The following is an 18,495-nucleotide window of genomic DNA, read 5'->3' as shown; positions in this document are numbered from 1 at the left end:
GTGTGAAAAAAGTCAAGAGCAGTTTAGTTGGAACTGTGCGATCTTGTTTCAGGGCTTGGCTCAAACGAGCAGCATTTTATTTGGTATGGACCGAGTTTTAATGAGTGAACTGAACACTGTGCAGACTCCTGCCCTGGGTGTTTCCTCCCATCTCTCTGTCACCTGTCTACATGTGGTCTTTAGCCACGACACAATAAGGCGTCCCCTCGACCTCTGCGCGTTGCTCTCAGAGGTGAAAAGTTCAGAGCATTTCAAAGAGCATTGAACGATCTGGAGAAGCTGCCTTTGCTCTGTGTCATTTAGGGGGGCTGCCAGAAGTCCCCATTGTCTTCTTTGGCTGATCATTTGCTGTGAATGTCTTTTTGTCTTTGCAGAATGTCAGCCAGGCTTCTTCAGAGCCGAGGGATCCAATGACAAGTGTGAGCCGTGTCCTGCCAACAGCCAGGGCCAGAAGTCCGGGGCTAGCTTTTGTCCGTGCGTGGATGGCTTCTACCGGGCTACTACAGACCCCATCACTGGACCCTGCTCAGGTGAGAATTATGCAGAAATGAACATTAAATTCTATAAAAAAAATAGTGGTACCAAAAAGTAGAGAAAACCTCTGTTGACAATAATCTGAAGACCTTATTTCCATTGTTGTCCTCCAGTCACATAACGACAATACAAACATACAACATGTATGACACTAAAAATATAAATAAGGAAAGAATCCAGCAACAACTAAATAGATAAAAATCTATAAATACTGGCAGAAATCCAATAACGTATTGTGGTATTTCAAAATGAAGTCAGAGAAAGCTAGACTCCAGCTACTGCTAGTCATGTTGCCCATTTGCCATTGCTGTTGCAGTTTTAGGTAGTTTATACCTGCCTATTTTGGGTATGAAAAGCAGCATTATGCCACACTTAGTTCCTTCCTTTGGGACTTTTTGCCAATCTGGCGAAGGATCAAAATAAATCAGAGCTCACTTCAGCAGATAACAGGAAAGACCGAATATCTCAGGGTGTATGGATTTAAGAAGCAGAAAGGGGTAAAGTAGCCTTAAGCTCAATCCGTGCTCCAGAAGAACAAAGAAATGTCTTTGATTGCTCTTGCAGAGCTTTTTTTCTTGCCTAGTGTCCAAGCTTATTGGTGAAAGCTGGGGTGCTGCAGTGTGATAGGCCTATAAAGAATTTCTGGGAGGTCGGCTGACACATCGATGAGTCAATATTTTGCCCAATATTTATGTTTTTTGTTTGTTTTTTTCTGATACATGCATGCATTTGCCGACCCATTAGCACGCTCATGTTAAGATTATTCACATTTCCTTTATTTGTCGTTGTATTGCTGTGTACAAATGTTCTCAGGGAGGTTATTTGTACTCCAACAGCCTCATGCTGCTACATTTAAGTCTTAAGTTTGTTTTTATTTTTATATTTTTAAATGCTCTATGCTGTTTGCTATCAGTTGTTAATGTTTTGTTTGTCCTGTTAATAAATGTGTTTTTTTTTTTTTTTTTTTTTTTTTTTTGAGACTTGTGTAACATTTATCATTGTGTCATTTTTAAATGGGAGCAGAAAGAGCAGTATCGGCTTCAAGAATCGGCCCCAAAAAATCTGCAACATATATCGGGGATCAGTTAGTGATTTCAAAATAATCTGTATCGGCAACGTCTTTAAAAAAAAAAAAAAAACTGTATTGGTCGCTCTCTAGTCGGCAATTTAGTTTTTGTGAAGTGTGCAATATCTTTGCCAACAAGAACTTTCTTCTTGCGGCCTTGAGTAAAATAAAAAATGTCTGTTCCTGCAGAGTAGATATCGACATTTACAGGGAAGGTTTTTATTTTAGGTTTTTGCAGTAAAACTGTTAGTTCATATTTTTAAAGCGAGGTTCTGTGAATATTTTGTCTGTAATACCTTACTTTTGCAATAACCTTACTAGGATATGACAGCTTTCTGCTTTCTACTATTACTGCTAAAAATGTCAACTTAAATAAAATCAAAGCGAACCCTTTAAGGCAAATCTCTACATTCTGTGTAATACACACACACACGCACTATTTTTCAGTAAAAGTGTCAAACACTACTATTAGAAGCTAAAAATAACCTAAAATGTCCTGTCTGATTTTGTCTCAACAACTTATGTTGTTTTTGCTCTTTAAAAACCTGTACTTTGAATGCTGTTTAATTATTTACTCTGATATTATCTTGAAGAGAAATCAGCTACAGTCAGTGTTGGGAGGTAAAGCTTTACTAAAATCAGAGAACACAGTGCCAGAGGAAGCTACAAGAGACTGGTGCAGCTCTACTAAACAAGAGTTTTTCTTTGACGCACTTTTGTGTAGTTGAATTTGTTCACAATATAATTGATCCAGCCCCTTTTTTATGAGTATTCTGCTGATCTTGGGAGCAGAAACCTGATATTTTGGAGTTCATGCGAAGCAACAGTCACATGTATAACATTTGAGAAAGTTTCTCTCAGCTTACACCTTCCATGTCTTCCTTTATCTGATCTGCCCCCACCAGGCCTCCCATCTGCCCCTCGGGATCTAGTGGCCAGACACAGCCAGCTCTCTCCGAGTGAACTCGTTCTTTTCTGGCAGCCCCCCGAAAACACCGGAGGCCGAAACGACATCACCTACAGCGTTGAGTGCCAGCGTTGCGAGGGCTCCCTCTGCCAACCCTGTGGAGAAAGAATTCGCTATAACCCCGCCAACACGGGCCTGACCGACACCAAGGTGTCGGTGAGCGAGCTGGATCCCTACTTCAACTACACCTTCACCGTGGAGGTGCACAGCGGGGTGTCCGTGTTCGCTAGTGAGGCCACGGCCCGCTCCGTCAGACCGCCGGCCTCGGCCACGCTGGTTACGTCTCTTCACTACACCGGTGAGTGCTGGTGATTTGAAGCAGAGCTGTGATGCTATCTGTGCTGCGGTAACGGCTGATGCTATCTGTGAGGAAGCGACAGCTCCAGAAAACTGTATAAGGCCTCAGCGAGCAAGTGAATTTAAACTAAGACTGCAACCGTAGTTTCCATTTTTTTTTTTTTTTTTTTTACTTTTTAAAATCATTGAAAAAAATATTTCATGTATTTTCATCAGATCCACCCAAAATCACCTCCATGCGTCTGGTTGATCGGGATTCCACCAGCTTGTCTCTGTCCTGGGACATTTCCCCCCGTCCACGGGTTCAGTCCCAAACTATCCGCTATGAACTCGCCTACCGCAAAAAGGTGTGCAAAACATTTATTCATCCCTGAATGTTCTCCATGTGTACATTTAGTCCATACTGCCTGAATAAAGCTGTTTAGAAATGCATTTTTTTCCCTCTAGCTTATTAAACGTAGCATCTTAATGTCTCTGAAGTCCTGATCAGATGACTACATTCAAACAGAGGCTGTTAATACCTGCTGCAGTGTGACCTTTTCTTTTCCTCCTAGGACAATAAACTCGACGTAACTACGGTTGTCGTGCTGAAACTGGAGAAAAGCTCCGTGCAGATCAGCGATCTGTCCCCAGGCACGGCTTACTTGGTCAAGGTCCAGGCTTTGGGCACTGACGGCAGTCGTGGCGTCTCCAGCTTGGAGGAACAATTTGAGACGCTGTCTGAAGGTACAGAGGAAAAACCGCTGAAGGAAAGACTCCCAGGCTTTGTTTTAGGAATCGTCTCACTCTAAAGTATGGTTTGTTTTTCCTTGCAGGACACCTTAACAAGACTGCCGTCATCCTTGCTGCGGCTGTGGCCGGAGCAATCCTGGTGTTCATACTGGTCGTCATCTTCTTGCTGCACAGACGGTGAGTAAGCGGAGCCACTCCGCCGCCCTCCCTCCTCCTCGTTCTGTCCCGATAATCTGTGACAAGACGACATCCTTTGCTGCCTTCCTGTCTCATTCTTCGGCTTTCTTTTGTGGGGCCCCCGAATGGCCTTTGCATTCACTCTCTCCTCCCTCTCTTTCTTTCGCTCTTCCTTTAGTCAACTGTCCCTTTTCTCTTTATCTGGATCTGTGTGCCAGCACTCACCGGGGGAGGAATTTCTGCTGAATGTGTCTTGTCATTGCGCGGCGGTTGCAATCTAGTGAGGGTTGGAGCCTTTGAAAGGAAATTAGACATGAGTGGCACATTGTTGTTGATAAGAGGCGCTTGCTTCTTTTCTTACGGGGCCGTGGGGCGCTTTGTGAGGGTGACCCGGGCCCGTACTGTAGCGGATTGTAACCACCTCCTTCTTCCCGCCCGCCCGCTTTCAGCCTTTGAATCGGCGCAGCAAACACAGCCTGTCGACAGGTGTTGTGAAAGTAAGTCTGAAAGGATGCATTGCACCAGAGATTGGAGAAACCCTGAAAATGTAGAATGCTTCCTAAAAAGATTGCTGCAGGTGAGTGCTGCCTGGCTCAATGGTAGAGCTGCAGTGCCGCATATAAAGGCTGTAGCCCTGGACGCAGCCGTCCTGGGGAGAGTTCTTGTTTCATTTACTAGCCTGATCCTCATCTCTCACTGATGAGCAAAAGACCTCTGGTGGCGCAAAACTTAAAAAGAAAATAGGTTTTATACAAAAGTGAGCGAATAAACCTTGTCTTTTGTACCACTCACCGATTTTATTCAAGTGATAGACCTATAAAGTGGTAATGATGGTATGTTTTTTTTTTATTTTTTATTTAAACCTTAACCCTCTCTAGATTTGTTGAGATATATCTCTACCAGGTTTACACATCTATAGACGGACAGTTTTGGCTCTTCACAAAATGACTCAAAACTCAGTCAGATTGGACAGAGAGCTTCTGTGAACACCAGTTTTCAAACCACAGATTCTCATTTGTACAGCCCTGCAGTACCTTAACTGGGCCAATCCATGAATATGCCCTGATCTAAACCAATTCATTGTAGTTCTGGTTGTGTGTTAGGATCATTAACCTGCTGCAAGGTGAATCTCTGCAACATCCTCAAGTCTGTCTTTCTTGTGATGCTGGTTTCCACCCAGCATTGCACTATGCAGTTTCCCTGTCCCTGCAGAAAAAATAGCATTAGGGATGGTACGTTCAGGGTGATGTGCACTGTGCATATTCTGATAAACGTAGTATTCTGGACAAAAAGTTTCTTTTCTGAGAAAAGTATAATCTTGCTGCTGCAACTTCAGGGGTTGTGAAAACTTCTGTTAGGCATTGTATGTGCAAGTGATCCAAAAATAGTCAACTACAGTGATGACTAAGGTGTGTTCTCTTTTTATTCAGAAAAAGAAATGCGCATACCAGGCAAGGACCAGAGGACACCTACTTTTCAAGCCCTGGTAAGAAAATAAATCAAAACAATCTCAGAACTTTCTTTCTCCCACTTAATTGTATTGGCTTTACTGATTCGCTAACTGAGAACCATCTTTTCTTTGACTTGCAGAGCAATTAAAACCACTCAAGACCTATGTGGATCCACATACATACGAGGACCCCAACGTCGCTGTCCTGAAGTTCGCAACAGAAATCCACCCGAGCCACATAACCAAACAGAAAGTCATCGGAGCCGGTGAGTGACGACCCTGCTGAGTCAATCTGCTGTGGGGCTTTACTCTAAAACACGAGCTTCATATTTAGTAACACACATAAACCTAATTTACACCTTAGTCCTAAACCCACCCTGACCCAAAAACAAGCACTTTAGGTCCCGACAAGGAGCAGTGGTCCTCACAACGTAGTGCATGTTGGGATAATGGTCCTTACACTGTAAGGAATGTTAGAACACACACACACACACACACACACAATATTCAGTGTTTATATTACGCTCTTTCTCTAGCTTAACAGGTCGAAGGGCTTTTTTTTTTTTTTTACTTTGGAGAGATTAACATCTCTCTGACTTCTTTTCTCACCAGACAAGCTGAAACATTTTTTTGCTGTTTGGTAACTCTTGGTGGTGACATCTTTATGTTTTTACTGACATGAACATTGCACACCAGAAATTACTGCAGGCACACCTTTTTTTGGAAGAACATCACAGCGCCTTCCTGGGGTTTGCGCAAGGCTCCCGGTGAGGATACGTTTATTCAAGTGCGACCACCTTTAGCCTTTGAACCAATAGTCCATTTGAACCCCCCCTCTCCCACGACCAAATGTCCCCTTTCCTTCTCGTGTGGCAGCTGATTCCCAGGCTCCCACACAACAGGCCGCCAACTATTTACACAATGTTTCTTCTTCTTTGTTCTTGCTTTCTGTCTCTCTCTCTCTCTCAACGCTGTGCCAGAACACACCTCTGTAGGAGCGCCTTGAGCAAAACAGCCACAGAGACTTCCTCGTTTTCTTTTTGTTGCGCTGCCAAGCCCCGCGGCTAGAAACTTAAGAGGGACCCATCATATTAATATATACACGCCGATTCCTTTAAGATGCGTTGTCTGAATCACCTGTTCAAATGTTTACCTTCAGGTGAGTTTGGGGAAGTTTACAGAGGCATCCTGAAGGGGCCCGGGAAGAAGGAGGTGGCGGTCGCCATAAAGACGCTGAAGCCCGGCTACATGGAGAAGCAGAGGCAGGATTTTCTGAGCGAGGCCTCCATCATGGGACAGTTCTCCCACCAGAACATCATCCGTCTGGAGGGAGTCGTCACCAAATGTGAGGGCGCCTTAAAGCTTCTGTTCCCACCTTTTTCCTGCTTATCTGTTGCGGGTTGATTTGGGCTCACGGTTTGTTCTGTTTTTGTGCAGTTAAACCTGCAATGATTGTGACCGAATTCATGGAGAACGGAGCTCTGGATAGATACCTGAGAGTAAGAGCAGTGCTTTTTAAACTAGATTTTTTTTTTTTTTTTTTTTTTTTGCCTTCTCATTAAGTATTCATGATTGCAAACTAAAACAAATCTGTGCCTCTTGTCTCACATTAGGACCACGATGGCGAGTACTCGTCTCACCAGCTGGTGGGAATGCTGCGGGGCATCGCCGCGGGCATGAAGTACCTTTCTGAAATGAGTTACGTTCACCGTGACCTGGCCGCCCGCAACATCCTGGTCAACACGGCCCTGGAGTGTAAAGTGTCGGACTTTGGCCTCTCCCGAGTGCTCGAGGATGAACCTGAAGGGACTTACACCACCAGTGTGAGTAGATGGGTGACCTTTCTGACAGCTTTACGCCTTTTCCGTCAGGTTGCTGTATTCTGTGGTCGTCATTTGTTGACTGTTTTCGAACAAACCGCTGAGGCCTCATAGAACAACTGGCTTTATACTGCGATTAGATAGGTGGACTTAATTTAATAAGTTGGGGGGAGTGGTGGCGTAGTGGTTAAAGCGAGGCACTTGCGTCTTGGAGGGGCCGCATATACCTACTGGGTCCCTGAGAAAGACCCTAAGCCCCAGAATGCTCCCCAGGTGCCGCTCAGTAGCCGCCCATCTGAAGGAATGGGTTAAAGGAAGAAGAAAAATTTCATTGGACTGTACGTTGCAATGACAAATAGACTAACACAAGCCACAGAATTTGTCCAATCCATGATTTCTTTGTTGCCATCCTGACATCTAAATCTACTGATTTGACGGTACGAACATCTGACAATGTACAAGTCGTTAAATTTGGTGTGTATATTTTATGTGTGAAATAATTTGGCTGTAATCTTAAACTTCCTGTGTAAAATTAGTCCAAAATAACCCAACGTGATTATAGGACCATGTCATCTGGATGAATAGGTTGCCTCAGCGCAACATCCAATCAAAGAATGACATCGGTATCCAACTGGATTGGATCATGACCCTCTTACCACTAATTTGTGGTCATGACGTGACAAAATGAAAGGTTCAATACAGTTTTGCATGGCGCTCAAGTATTGTTTTTTTGCAAGCTTTGATATGGTTTATTATTTTTATTATTGACTTTTCTGACTCAACGTTTTTTTCTCGAATAGGGAGGTAAGATCCCCATCCGCTGGACGGCACCGGAGGCAATAGCCTACAGGAAGTTCACCTCGGCTAGTGATGTGTGGAGTTTCGGCATTGTTATGTGGGAGGTCATGGCGTTTGGGGAAAGACCTTACTGGGACATGAGTAACCATGAGGTAAATCTTAATTTCTCAAACTCTTTAGTCAGAAGACAATTTTAGATGTTTTTTTTTTTTTTTTTAAAGTTTACCACTTAGGAAATATTTACCAATTTACCTGATAACCTGCCTGCAGGTGATGAAAGCCATCAACGAGGCTTTCAGGCTGCCAGCACCCATGGACTGTCCGTCGGCCGTCTACCAGCTGATGCTGCAATGCTGGCTTCAGGATCGCTCCAAGAGGCCGCGTTTCGGAGACATCGTCAGTCTGCTGGACAAGCTCCTGCGCAGTCCAGACTCCCTAAAGACCATCGCAGACTTTGATCCACGGTAACATTTTTTTTTTTTTATCGGCCAATAAAAGCTTTGCCACCTCAAACCTGGTATCTGTCCATATGAAGACCCAGTCCTCTAAAACAAGCCTCTCACAAAAAACCTTTGGGGTACAGCTATGAATGAAGTTTTTGTTTGAGCTTTAATTTATGCTGAATACAGACTGTATCAATAAATGATGAAGAGAGTGAATTAAAGGAACTGCAAATAAAAGAGGTTTAATAGTGAATTTCCAGCTGAGCGAAGCTGCAGGATCAAAGTGTTGGGACACAGTACAGTTGTCTCTTTTGTTTCTGATTCTGTGAATGAAAGCATATTTCTCCTTTTGAGAGAGAGAGAGAGAGAGAGCATAAACAGCGAAGACATTGAGAAAGGACAAGAATATGTTCAATCACCCCTCACCCTCGCTCCCCCAACAGTTTTTTTTCATCAGCGACTGGTTTCCTGCACAGTAATTATAGACCTCAGTCATCCATCTCTTGATGTGGGAAAGCCTGTAAATGATCATTATTACAATTTGGCCCCGCTTCTTTTCCCCAGTGTATCCATCCGCCTGCCCAGCACCAGCGGGTCGGACGGCTCCCCCTTCAGGTCGGTGTCCGAGTGGCTCGAGTCCATCAAGATGAGCCAGTACAGTGAGAACTTCACCCGCGCTGGGGTCGTCACCATGGACCAGGTCCTGCAGATGAAGAACGAGTGAGTGCCAGTCTTGGTGACAACACATTAAACCGCATTCTAATTTAATTTAGATGCATGTTCTTGGGTTTTAAAAAAAAACAACAGAAAATCAGGCACTACATATATTTGTTTTCATTAGACAGTTCACAGCCTACTGAGTAGCCGTGTGTCTCTTTTTTTTTTTAACCTTGTTTGCAGCTTGAGAAAAGTTTCAAATGGAAAATCTAATGTAGTGAATGAGGGGTGGGAACATTTGCGGTGGGCTTGTGGTTTGTGTTGCTCTTATTCAGCTGAGCTCTCTCCATTCTCATCCTGCCCTCAGCTCAGACACACATAGGCCAGCACTTTTGCCGGAGCCCCTAAAAACCACCAGTTTTGCTTGTTTAGGTCAAAAGCCTCTTGTGGCTTCTCCGACATTAAAGGAGAGCGGCAGACGGCGCGGCCAAGTAGAAAAAGATCAGCTTGAAGCCGAAATAGATGGACTTGATCTGAAGCCCTATAAGATTGAAGAGGTGTGCGTGTGTGCCCCCCTGAAGTGTTCACAGTACCGTTTAAGGCAATTACACCTTCCCTGATGTGTGGGAGTCCTGTAGGAGGCAATTTACCCAAACAGGCGCAACCGTTTGGGGAAAAAAAAAAAAAGCCTCGGAGAAACACATAATTTAAGGTTCCTTTTGAGGAATAACGAAGGCCAGAGAGCTTTCTAGCCACATGGCTGAAAAGAAGCCACTTTTTTCTGTCATTGTAGGTGTTTAGGGGTGTAACCCTGAGGAGAAGACAGGATGAGAGTAAAAAAAAAAAAAAAAATCACAAACTCTGTTTTAAAGAATGTATCACCAGTATATAATTTTCCAGCACATCTTTGACTAGTTTATAGTTTTAGTTTTTTGTGCTTGTCCGTTTCTAAGGTGGTCTCTAATGTCAATAAAAGCGCTCAAAATGCTGCCCGTTTTTTGTGTTTTCATAGACAGAATACAGATTTCATGAGTTGAAGAATCTGGCTCAGTCCAAGAATTTAAAAATTTTAACTGACTATAATCTAATAGAGGGAGTCATTAAAAAAAAAAAACATAACAAACAAACAAAAGAAAAAAGTTCCCTTTAGCTTAGCGCAAATAGAAAGCTACAAATCAGATGCTAACTTTCATGTTGTTAGCAGTTAGTTAGCAGCTCTGTTCTCACTCTGTTCTCACGGTGCTATCAAATCATCCGTCTGTCGTTCTGTCAATTATCATTTTTCTACAGAAAAATATTGTCTTTATTGATTAAATTAGCGATTCAAAAACGGCCCAGTCCCATTACACCCGTCACCCCCAGACCCTCATGAGGACCGTAAGGTCAGAAATCAAACCAGACTACACTTAATAAACAGCAACAGCTAGAAGAAAGTTTATTTGCAGCTCCAAACAAATTTAGGGAGTTCAATTACATACATCTAAAAAAACATGGCACTTTATTGAGAATGCACATTTATGGTGAATTATACCAATTAGGTGAAAATGTCATATAAATTACTTTTAGGTCAGCCGGTAGTTAAGGAGAAGTTTGCAGCAGCGCTGTTTACCAGCCAGCAAGCTTAAAACGCCCACCCTCACATCCAGGGCTCATAACAGCATTCAATTACCAGACAAATAAAAAAGAAGGGTAAAAAGCAAAATGGTGAGAATCTTCCCCAGCGTTTTACCAGATGAACTCTGAAGGCAACTGGATAACGCTTTGTAGGACAGGCTTTACATGACAAGAAATATATATATATTTTTTACTGCTGTTAGATCTCGTGCCATTCGATTTTTTTTTTTATTATAATCCTAGCATACATGTAAGTGAACTCCTGATGCTCGGGAAGATGGCCACACCAAAAAGCAGAGACAAACCCTTTTGAAGTGTTTGTCATGCATCATGGTGTGATTTTTGTTTCCATCCCAGGGCATCTGGTAGCACTCTCTGAAAACCACCAGCCATTTACGATCCACCCTCTGCCTGCCAGACAAACTGATTCATGGTCAACAGGGAGAATCCTTGTTAAGTAATTAAAGCTGTAATTAAGGCTTTGACTCGGGACTGGTGTTTATGCAGGGCTTTTGCAGGTTTTGTATATGCTTATGCAAAGTGAAACTCCCAGTAAAACCCTTTTTTTTTATTTTGGAAGATGAGTTAAACCTTGGCAGAGGGCAAACCAGGAATGCACCCCACCTAGCCGGGATGATTTAAAGCCCGGCCAGAACGTATTCAGCTCCAGGCTGGCATTTCATCACTTTAAATGAGTCAGTGATTACTCCAAGGCGTAGGAGGCAGGAAGGACGCATGTGGAAACTGTTGGAACAAAGTCCAAAGCGAGAATCTGTGCGCGGCTCCTCTTGAACGCTGTCCTGTCTCTCCTTCACAGGGATATTAAGAACATCGGGGTGAGATTGCCTGGCCATTTGAAGAGAATAGCTTACAGCATCTTGGGCCTCAAGGACCAGACCAGCACCCTGAGCGTGTTCGCTGTGTGATCCTGTGTGAAAGGGACGTAGAATTGGACACAGGCGGCCCTTTTAACTCCAAGCTGAGCTGGAGCATATCTGCAGGGACGGCGTTGGATCAGCAGAACCAAGAGAAAATGTGCCAACCTATGGACCAAGTCAGACAGATTTACTGTATGTTCCAAATTACTTCATCGTTTCCACTGGGAATTGAGCACACGCCTCACAAGAGATGTCAAGTGGACTTTTGAAATTAAAAATGGCTATTTTTGTACAATACACGTCTTCCTACGCGACACATTTTATCTTTCTCATTCGTTTTTGTCCGTTTTCCATTCTTGCTTCGGCTTTCTGAAACGGCACCCTGAGGTTTGTTACAAACGAACAGGCAGGGAGCGCTTTACCAAACGACCGGCGGAGTCCAGTCCTGGTTCAGTTCATGGTCGGCGCCGACGTCGGCGAAGCTCGCTGATTTGGCACTTTGCCGTGTCTTCGGTCAGGACAGAACACCGCCAGGCTGAAATGAGCTGGTCCGGCTTTAAACCAAACTAAAACTGGACCTTTATAGTGACTGGCCTCCTGCTAGTCCTGTGCAGAAGTTAAGCTATGATCCCATGGGTGATGTTTATATACATAGAAAACAGGATGGTGAGGTACTTTTTCTACAAATGACTTTTTTTTATTTTTTTATTTCTTGTTTGCCATTAACTGTTACAAAAAACAAAACGACAAAAATAACTTATAATGTAGCACTTGAAGTGAGACTCATGTTCAGTTTGGTCATATAATTGTAAACACAAAAAAAGGGCATTTACAACCAAAAGTAGGCTGAATAACTATTTCCTTGGAACTCTTTCACATTTTGTCAATTTTTGTTGGGATGTCATGTCCTAGACCAACACAGTGATTTCTACATTTGAAGTGTGATGAAAATATTTTTGTTTTTAACCATCATGTTGGAAGGAGAACATCTATAAACAGCAGCCTGCCCCTGCTAAAGAAAAACATTCCCACAGAACGATGCTGCCACCGCCGTGTTTCACTGTAGGGAATGTGTGCTTTGGGCGATTTGCAGTGTGGGCTCACCATCTCACAAACTGTTGCATCTAGGCCAGGAATATTAAGTTTGTCGTCAGAGACCCTAGAATGCCTCCCTTCACATGTCTGCTGTGACCCTTACGTTGTTTGGAGTAAACCGAGAAGGCAACGGTTTTCTAGCTGCCTGGGAAAAAGGAGTTTTGACTATTAAAGCAGGATTTTTACGTGCATGGCCGATAACAATCATGTCAACAGATTTTCCCCATCTGAGAGGTAGATCTCTGCTGCTAGCCATGTTGTTTTATAAACCCTCCTTTACACTTGGCTATAACCTGATTCCAGACCTGATTGGTGTTTCCTGTGGTCTTTGTGATGCCGTTTGCTGGATTTTATTTAGCGATATCAGAGTAAAGGGGGTTGAAAAGGTTGAAAACTATCTTTTTTTCACCCCACTGTGAAATTATTCCCTATTTTGTGTTGGTTAATCCCTTAAAATTCCGATAATGTTGCAAATGTGACAAAATGTGAAAAAGGTGCAAGGGGATTTATAGCAAGGCTCTCTGAAAGTCAGGATTTTTTTGTATGTGAAATGAGGTTGAAGTTGGAGTTGTTCAAAATGTGTTAAAAATAAATATGATTCAAGTAAAAAAAAGCTAAACTATCCAAAAGAACAAAAAAGAAAAAAAAAACATCACTGCTGAGACATCTTTACAATAGTTTGGTTGACAGTTTTACTATCTTGCCTTTTGTCAGCATGTTTGTTAAAGGTATAGTGGACGAGGCGTTGGGGATCATCTTATCTGTTGGCGTTATCTCGACTAACGACGGTGTGCATGCTCCTTCATGCTGTTTTTTTTCTCGCTGTGCCTGCGCACTGCTAGCGTTTACGTATCCAGTGAGCTTCGGTTTCAGCCGTTCATTGTAGCTCCGCTGCTCTCACCGTATACTGAGAGTCGCATGAAGCAAACTCTGAGAAGAAGAGGAAGGCCTCAGAAGGAAAGAAATAAGACCAGAGTGGATCTGGATCTATGACGTGATCGCCTTAAAGAGCGGAAGAGCAGGTCGGATGGTTTTGCGGTTATTTAAAAAAGGGACTTGGGCGTTTCTTACCTACATTTCTGGAAAAATCGTCCACTATACCTTTTAACATTCAATGATAATTAGAGTTGGGTTATTGACACGTTTAAATGAAATGCTTCAAGAATGACCTGCTTGACATGTTCCAGACATTTAAAGGGCTTTTTTTAAAGTGCCGCTTAGTAGAAGATAAACATGAGTCTGCCTCTTTCTCTTTAAATAAAGCGGCTCCTCTGTGTAGCAAGTAGTTTGTAGTTGAAACCCCAGTGCTCTTAATCCACGACTGCAAATCCTGTGTGTTACTGATGTACACCTTCTTTTACTTGAATTTTTACTTTGTTAAATGTATGAATCTGTTGTAGCTCAGAAATCAATCTTTTAAAAAGGGATTTAATTTTTTGTTAATATCTGGGTGTATTGGTTGGAGTTGCATTTTGTAAATGTTGTATGATATCCAGTAATAATCACATTTCCAAACTGCTTTTTTTTTTTTGCTTTTTTTTTTTGTGTGTGTGTTTTTGTTCTGAGCTCACAACTCCCCAAAGGTTCCTTCATCTCCGAGCAAACTCCTCCTTCCTTTGCAAATTCTCCTCTTTTTGTCTGCTGTTTTATACTGTATTTAATAGTCTATTTATTTTTGAACTGTTATTTATTTATCCTGATAAACACTGAGCTGGGTTTGTAATTGGAGGTTGCTCATTAAGCCTTAATTAAAGCAGAAACAAATCAAACAAAGCCATTTTACTCTGTTTTTATTTCTGAACTGTTCTTGCCTGAGATTGCATTTTTGGCAAATAAATAAAGTCTTAAGTTTAATTTATCAGAGACTGTTGGATAAATGTTTCACTACGCGGCAGACTTAAGGGTTGTTTATTATTTTCATTGTATAAGGATGTTTGTATTGTACTTCCACCTGGATTTGCGCAAACAGTGGCTGAGTGACTTTAATTCGGAAGACGGAACCTGAATAAACATACAAGTGCTTCGTTGTGTCCTGGAAATGAAAGAATCCAGACATGCATAAACACACAGTAATCCATACAGGAGACATCTCCACTGGCACCAGAGTGACAGCAGCCGGCGACCCTCCTTTAACCCATATAGATGGTCTGATTGCATGGCAATATATTTAAATAACTAAAGTTTCAGCAAACAGGCTTAAATCAGAGGCAACCAGACTTTCGTTGGAAAAATCCGGTTGCCTCTGATTTAAGCCTGTTTGTTGTGATGACCCGGATAATTGAGAATTTCCACAGCAATTTGACAACTATCATGCTTTTTTACTCAAACTTATCTCATGTAGAGCGCAGCATTAGAGGACATGAACTAGTTTCAGTTTGATGAATAAGCAGATTTTTAAGTCAGTTATTGGTGTATAATGTTACTGTTCATTTGTCAGGAAACCAATTATTTTACTTAAAAAAAAAAAAATCTATTAAAGTATAAAAAGAGCAACTTTTATTTTAAGTCCAAATATGTTTCCTTTTGGTGTTCCATGAGTATTGTGTAGTCTCCTTTTAAAATAATCTATCAAACTGAATTACAAATTATTTTGAACAGAAGCTTTAGTTTGAAATGCCAACATTAATTGTGTTTTTCATGACTAGTTTAATAATTTGCAGGCTACTTCTTTAAAAAAGAAAAAAAAATATATTCAGTAAATATGGTTTTAAAAAATAAAATTTCCAGCTGGTTTTTGAAAGGGCAATGCAATTTTTTCTACTTTTATTAGTAATGTGGATGCAACTTTTTAAGTAAAATACTACATGAAAAAGGTTTTCTTTTAAGCTGTATTTTGAATGAAATAATTTCTTTGTCATAAACTTTTTTTCTTTATTAATAATGTAACACCCACTCTTACCAAGGCTAAGAAAGATGTTCACTTTAATTTGGAAGAGTTTCCATAAAGTTCAAATGAATTCCCTGTAGGTTGCTGGTGTAGACCAATTGGAAATAAAACGTATCTTTGTTACAATCATAGTTTACACACAGTGTGTAATTTAGGCTCGCAGGTAGGAAAGCATGAAGGAAGAGTAACATTTGAGAGGTTATAACCCACATGTCGGCTTCACCTTTCTGCCATACCTGAACAGTTTTCTCATGAAATGAGAGATTACTTTAGCCTCTTGAAAGAAGTGATCCAGAGAACCTGATCTAAAGATGAGTTTGTCTGCATCCTCTCTGACTCATTCTCCTCTTCCTCCACTGGGCTCATGTTTCACATCCTGCTGGTATTTGCTTTAACACTGACCAGGTTCCCAGGCCTTGTAGAGCAGTTGGGTAAGACGCCCCGTCTAGGACCGGCAGAGCTTCAGAACCGGTGACGAATCTAAATGGAAAAGTCGGTGGTAAACCATACTACAAACAGGGTTCGTGTAAAGCGTTTTTCTCAGGTACGGGTGAGTCATGAAAGCTAAAACCTGATGGTCTGTTCTGAGTAATACTTCTATTAATTTGAAGGCCTCCGTGTCATGCCAGAACACATCGCAGCTATGTATCCTTATGCAAGATTATGTTTGCTCTTGCGGCTGCTATATGAGGATATGAGGCATTCGTTTTGTAAATAAATCCACCGAAACACATCTGTTTGAGTTTATGTGAATAAGAGCGTTTTGAAAGAGGAATACATTTTTGTGCTGGATTTCTTTTTTTTGTGGGATGACTTCCTTTCAAATAAATGACAGGTTGTTTTCTTTATAAGTATTGTTAAAACGGCCCCAAAGTAAACTAATCAGTTCACATTGTCATTGATTAAAGATTGATTTAATCCCCTCTCCCCCCAAAAAACAAAAAAAAAAGACATCCATGATGAACTGTTTGCAATCATTTGCTCAGGCATGCAGGAAAACAGCTCATACGTGGGACCTGTGGAGGGTTATGTAATATGTGCTAGGGCCGTTTTTTTCCCCTCCCTCTCTTTGTCTCTAGCAGATTGTTTCTGCTTTAGCTTTTCACTGCCGATGTACGCTCCCAAGCACATGACTCACTGCTGGATGAACTGACAGCATGGTTATTCCCAGCTAATATTTAAGCAAGTAAATCAACAACACTAACGTTAAAAGCAGCAAAACACATAACAAAGCCCTTTTTCCCCCTAATTGTTGCATAGGTGCATTTGGACAAGATAAATTGTTTCAAAAAAGGAAAAACCTGTATGCACTCTAAATGCAAGGAGACTTAAAGGAGCGATAAGTAAGGAATTTACTAAAAAGTTACGCTTAATCATTGTCATTTTTAATCCAGGATGGAAGTAACATTGCCTATAAATAACCAGTCCTCTCCATCAACAATGTCTTAGTCAAGTTTTTCTCCTGTCAAACCTAGAGATACGGTCCAGTGTGTAGCCCGAGTTTACTTCCTGGTTCCTGAGCCAATCATTTGAGAGTTCCCAAGGTTCCCAAAACAGAGCGCAGCATTTGGTATTTTATCTTGGCAAAAGAGCAGCAGCCTGCAAACATGGAATCCAGCAAGGCATCATATACCTATCCTGTGGAAGTAAAAACTCAGTGGAAATGTGGCTGTTCTCTGTGAAGGCAGCGTGTATGTGTTGTTTCGATTTGCAACACTAGGCGTAGGTATTATTTACTGCTCCTTTAAAGACGATAAACGGTTATCAATGTAGTAAGACGTTTTCATTTTTTTGTTAAGAAGACTAAGATTGTGATTGTGAAAATGTATCCAAGTGTTGATACGTCACGTTAATTTTATTATTACAACAAAGTTTACTGAGAAAAAATGCATCTACAATTTACTTTGACTGTAATGAAAATGTGACGTCGTAAAGATGTAACTTATTATTAATCAGTTCAGTACTCAATATTTAAACTACTTTAACTGATAAATAATTAAGACATGATTTAAAAAAAATATTCCGCTCTAAGAATTTTATTTATCGGGGTACCCATTCATGTCATGATTGATAAATTACCATCGGTGTTGAATCTTAAACTGTTTGTTGCTTTGCTGTTTATGAAAAATGTAATAATGCTGCAACTTTTTAAATTAGTTACTGCAAAGAAATGTTGTGAATGTCTTCTCCAATTACTTATTCATTAAACATTTTTGTTGACAAAGTGAAAGGAGCAAACCTCTTTTTTTTAAAGGGACAGCCTGAGCTTGTCAGCAGGCTTATTCTCCTTTAATATTGCACGGGGTTTTCAGTAATTGCCTCATATTTAGATTATTCTTTTGTCTTCATTGCTAGTCTGCAGGTGACTGATGGAAACTAATCCATTGATTGCAGGAATAAACCTGTTTAATTTATGGTGCGTGTTTAACATGCACCATACTTTGATGTCTGGATGACATCAAAACCTGGATTACTTTCAATTTTCTGCTTTTAAAATCTAACAAGACATAAATTGTCATGTTTGACCCAGAGAAAAAGCTTTTAATCAATCGCTTAATCTGGATGGCATTAAATTGGCCACTTGTAATAAAGTAAAAAAACTTGGCGTTATTTTTGACCAAGACATGTAATTTAAATCTCATATTAAACAGGTTTCCAGGGTTTCCTTTTTTAAACCTCTGTAATGTATTTAAATTTAGAAATATTCTGTTCAGGAGTGATGCTGAAAAACTAGTCCATGTATTTGTTACTTCAAGGCTGAACTGCTGTAAATCTTTACTACCCGGAAGTCCACAAGATGCAGTTCAAAGCCTTCAGCTGTTTCACATTGAGCCTGTTTCTGCTGGAGGTTTTTTCTTCTTGTTAAAGGGGAGTTTTCCTCTCCACTGTCCCTACATGCATGTTTGGTATTGAGGGATTGCTGCAAACCACAATGCAGACGACAGTCCGCTGCGGCTCTACGCCCGTTCAGGAGGAGTGAACGCTGCTAGTCAATGACTTGATGCAATCTGCTGGGTTTCCCTAGAAAATGTTTTGACCGATCTGTCTGTATGATTTGATTGAATTGACTTTGTGAAGTT

At 41.3% G+C, this 18,495-nt stretch overlaps 1 protein-coding gene across 1 annotated transcript in view; it reads left to right on the top strand.

Annotated features, from left to right (window-relative positions):
- Positions 1 to 14,386, top strand: part of epha2b (eph receptor A2 b) — a 29,641-nt gene extending 15,255 nt beyond the window's left edge. The window contains 14 exon segments of the mRNA XM_036132202.1: positions 375 to 530; positions 2,506 to 2,865; positions 3,081 to 3,211; positions 3,419 to 3,590; positions 3,680 to 3,773; positions 5,204 to 5,259; positions 5,364 to 5,489; positions 6,383 to 6,579; positions 6,582 to 6,722; positions 6,837 to 7,046; positions 7,844 to 7,993; positions 8,112 to 8,305; positions 8,849 to 9,004; positions 11,373 to 14,386. Coding sequence (XP_035988095.1) covers positions 375 to 530; positions 2,506 to 2,865; positions 3,081 to 3,211; positions 3,419 to 3,590; positions 3,680 to 3,773; positions 5,204 to 5,259; positions 5,364 to 5,489; positions 6,383 to 6,579; positions 6,582 to 6,722; positions 6,837 to 7,046; positions 7,844 to 7,993; positions 8,112 to 8,305; positions 8,849 to 9,004; positions 11,373 to 11,481 — 2,252 coding nt within the window. The 3' untranslated portion in view covers positions 11,482 to 14,386.
- Positions 14,387 to 18,495: the final 4,109 nt, after the last annotated feature.

This window comes from Fundulus heteroclitus, chromosome 1 (assembly GCF_011125445.2).
Source record: "Fundulus heteroclitus isolate FHET01 chromosome 1, MU-UCD_Fhet_4.1, whole genome shotgun sequence".
Lineage (NCBI taxonomy): Eukaryota > Metazoa > Chordata > Actinopteri > Cyprinodontiformes > Fundulidae > Fundulus > Fundulus heteroclitus.
Note: the sequence above shows the minus strand (reverse complement) of the source record. Positions and strands in the feature narration are given on the sequence as shown.